Consider the following 3791-nt stretch of genomic DNA (forward strand, 5'->3'; position numbering starts at 1 on the left):
CCACACGGTCTTTTATAAGTAGTCCGCGCAGACTATCTAAAAAGTGACCCAGTTGTGCGCATGAACCCAAAACCTTTTATAAAAGTAATTGAGAGAAATTCATCATATATATTTGAGAATTGAATCTGTAGTGGTTGACAAGTGAATAAGGCAAACCAATAATATTCATAAATAAAACAAATTTTTAGTCATATATTTGCTACCACTCTCTTATTTCAACTTGATTTTGTATTAAGTGACTCGTTCGGAAAGTGGATATCCTTCATAATGGTCTGATCGGACTACCTATAAAAAAACCGTGTGGAGGCTTTCAGTTATAGGAGGCGTTGGCTGAAGGCTGAAGTTGTCTTAACACTTTACCGACCGGCCGTCGATTAATCGACGTTTTGTTCTCAGCGCTTACCGACCGGTCGTCGATTAATCGACGTTTTGTTCTCATCGTATACCGACCGGCCGTCGATTATTCGACGTTTGCTACCCAGCGCTTACCGACCGGTCGTCGATTAATCGACTTTTGACCGATCTGTGGTGACTACGTTTTCCACCAATTCAGCATGCCCTGAAAAAAATTCAGCTGTCGTTTTCTCGAGTGCAGCTGGGTGCGACCAGATTTTCCTGCGAAAAGAGTCGGGATTTTTCATCGTGCAGCTGGGTGCGACTAGATTTTCCTGCGAGGAAAGTCGGGATTTTTTCATCGATATGAAGGCAGGGATGCCAACTGCTCCGCTTTCTGGAAAAGTTCTAATAAAGTGGTAGCAAAATATTTTGTAAGATTAGTTAAAGAAAGATAGTTACGCCTACTTCTTAATACAGTAACCAGTATATTGATGATTTAACGTTGCATTTTATATCATATTTGTAATCTTTGATATTTAGTGGTGAAGTCCGCGCGTCAGTCTATGCCGAAACCGAGCCGGTGTCTCGGACGATCTGCAGCTGAACGGGCGGTGAAAGGGCATAGTATGTTCGAACCGCTACCGGTCGGTAAAGTGTTAACATTTAAGTATTAACTCAGGGAGGCGGTTTTCCTATACAGCGGCGTTTAACATCCCACTCTCTTGTTTAGTATCTTTTTAAATAAAGAAAAACATGATTGGTGATTTTTTTTAAAGTTAAGGTAAGTTCAGGTTCATTTTAAAAGACTTACAGCTTTTATTATAATTGAGATCAACTACAGCCAAGAGAAAAATTAAAAAAAAAAAAAAAAAGAAAGAAAGAAGGAAAGAAAATGAGTCGTTAAAGGCTGATGATTGTAAATTAGACTCCGGAAATCGAACTTCATTTAACAATCTAAAAACATGCTCACTGTAGTAAAAAAAAAGTCCATTCTGGTTTCCAAATTTGTAGGGCAACATTCTGGTTTTAACGCGCATAAGAATGTTTGCCCCCAGCATTATAAATGTACGCGCACACTTTAAATACTGCAGATGAATTCCCTGTTATTTTAAATTTAAAAACATTAATTTGAAGACAAAAAGTTGAATTTATACTTTGATTCCTAAAACACTAATTCAAAGTATTTTTAATTTTTCAGTTCATTTTTTTTTTCTTTAGACGTGCTGTACATCTCTAAAAAAGCGCAAAATAATGAAAAAATCTAAATAATCAAACTTTTTATCTACCGTTTTTTAAGATAAATTTTATACATTAATTTTACTTTCAAACTTCAACCGTTATTCTTTATTACAAATAGCGAATAAAAATTGCAAAAATGCTGACTGTAGTTGGCATGTAAATGAATATAATTCAAGAGCGAGAGTCTTTAAAAAATCAAATCAGGAAGTGGTGACTACAAGCTCACCATTATATTCGAAATTTAATTTTAAATCGGTTGGTCAGTTTTAATACAAAAATTTAATATACAAGTACTTCGTTGCAGGTAGAAATTAAAGCATTTTGTTTTCTCCAACTACACTGCTCAAAAAAATTAGGGGAGCAAGCAAAGAAAGTAAGAAAGTCGTGCGAAACATCCACAGAGCTGCATGAAATGGATAGTGCATACGTATCAATGCACGATACAGAAAAAAAGACGTAAAAACATATGGAATTAATCTTTATTTCATGGGAACTATGGAAAAAAAACAAAAAGCTGATTTAAGGCAACAATTGGTTTACATGTAAACGATAAAAAAGTAATGTTTGGAAGTGATGCAGTACTGTTAATAAGCCATGTGGTCTCATCGAACAGCTAAGACTGTTGCACACCTGTTTACCATGGATGCGATGATGATATCGATGAGAGTTCGGGGAGTACAGTTCCACTCCTAAAGAAGGGCAATCTCCAAGTCACGGAGAGTTAATGGAGGGCTTGGTCTCGCAGCAATGCGTCGCCCGAGCACGTCCCAAACATGCTCGATTGGATTCAGGTCAGGAGAGGGTGTAGGGTATTCCATACGTTATATTGTTTCAGCTTCCAGCATGCTCTTCACAAGACGAGCTGTATGTGGTCTCGCATTATCATCTTGTAAAACAAAGGAATCTCCAATGGCTGCTGCGTAGGGTATGACATGAGGTCTCAATATCTCGTCTGCATATCTGCGGGCCGTCAAAGTACCGTTCCGAATGATATGCAGGTCCGTACGTCCACCTATGCTTATTCCACCCCACACCATCCAACCAGCTCGTCTGTAGTGTGACCTTTCACGAATGAAAGTGGGGTTATTTCGAGTTCCCCTTTCCCTCCACACCAAAACACGTCGGGTGTCACTCTCCAGACTGAATCGAGACTCGTCTGTAAACAATACATGGCTCCAATCGCGTTGCTCCTAATCTTGATGTTCAGCAGCCCATCTTCTGCTAGCCGCACGGTGGCTCGAGGTCAATGGAATGCAGACCATGGGCTTACGAGCATAGAGACCTCCCTGATGGAGCCTATTCCGTATTGTTTAAGTGGAAACTCTTCGTCCTGTTGCCACGAGAAACTGTCTTTGCAGCTGAGTAGCATTGTCTGTTCTGTTACGACGAGCTGTTAACTGTATATACCGGTCATCAGCTGCAGTTGTTGCACGTGGCCGACCTTGCCCTGGCCGACAACTCACATTTCCAGTCTCCTGGAATCGATTCCACAGCCTTGCAACGACACTTCTGCTGACTCCAACAGCGTCCGCCACACTGCGTTGTGTTTGCCCGGATTCCAGTCTGCCGATGATGCGCCATGCAATGGATTCAGGTAAATCACGTTGTTGAGACATTTTCAAGTCACCCTTTCTCGAAAACAATAACTGAGAAATCAACTTTCTGAGTTACGGCAGTGAAACAGACGTCTCTGCTACATCCCGATTTCTGCTCTTATCTTCTTTTCTGGTTTGTGACGTCATGAACTTTTATTTGCATATGAAGTTTTCTTCTTCTTTTTCCTGCTCGGTCTTACATTATAAATGATTACTTTTTTGTTACTTATCGGTGTAAATATTTGCGTAATTTCACTAAAACCATGTGCTCCCCTAATTTTTTTGAGCAGTGTAGTTCGTAAGTCTTACTAGACTATGTCCGTCTTCAAGTAATTTAATCAGTTCGTGGTACTTCTGTCGAATTTATATTTAATAGTTTTCTTTACAACTCACCAGTTCTTTTACAAATTATATAAAATGCTATTGAAGTATTCTCTCTTTTAAGATAAAAGATTTTTCTTCAATTATTAAGGCAACGATGCTTTTTCAATTCAAAAACTTTTCATATTGAACTTTTCCCTCATTTACCTTTAAAAACCATTTTTTTAAAAAAATCCCTTAAATATTATAATACTAATATATATACTTATAATTTTGTGTTTAGCTTTATTCAGTTTATAG

General features: G+C 38.4%; 1 protein-coding gene across 1 annotated transcript; it reads right to left on the reverse strand.

The window, feature by feature from the left end:
• Positions 1 to 2396: 2396 nt before the first annotated feature.
• On the reverse strand, positions 2397 to 3191 carry LOC139426526 (uncharacterized). The gene is made up of 2 exons (XM_071185751.1): positions 2960 to 3191; positions 2397 to 2731 (listed from the first exon to the last, which is right to left on the reverse strand). The coding sequence occupies exons 1-2, from the start codon at positions 3189 to 3191 to the stop codon at positions 2397 to 2399; spliced, it is 567 nt and encodes a 188-aa protein (XP_071041852.1).
• Between the last annotated feature and the right edge of the window lie 600 nt (positions 3192 to 3791).

Source organism: Parasteatoda tepidariorum, chromosome 9 (genome assembly GCF_043381705.1).
Source record: "Parasteatoda tepidariorum isolate YZ-2023 chromosome 9, CAS_Ptep_4.0, whole genome shotgun sequence".
Taxonomy (NCBI): Eukaryota; Metazoa; Arthropoda; class Arachnida; order Araneae; family Theridiidae; genus Parasteatoda; species Parasteatoda tepidariorum.

Coding starts and splice junctions, on each gene's coding strand:
- LOC139426526 (XM_071185751.1), bottom strand. CDS start 3,191: ATGTCTCAACAACGTGATTTACCTGAATCCATTGCATGGCGCATCATC. Junction 2,732..2,959: donor TATACAGTTAACAGCTCGTC/GTAACAGAACAG, acceptor TATTGTTTACAG/ACGAGTCTCGATTCAGTCTG.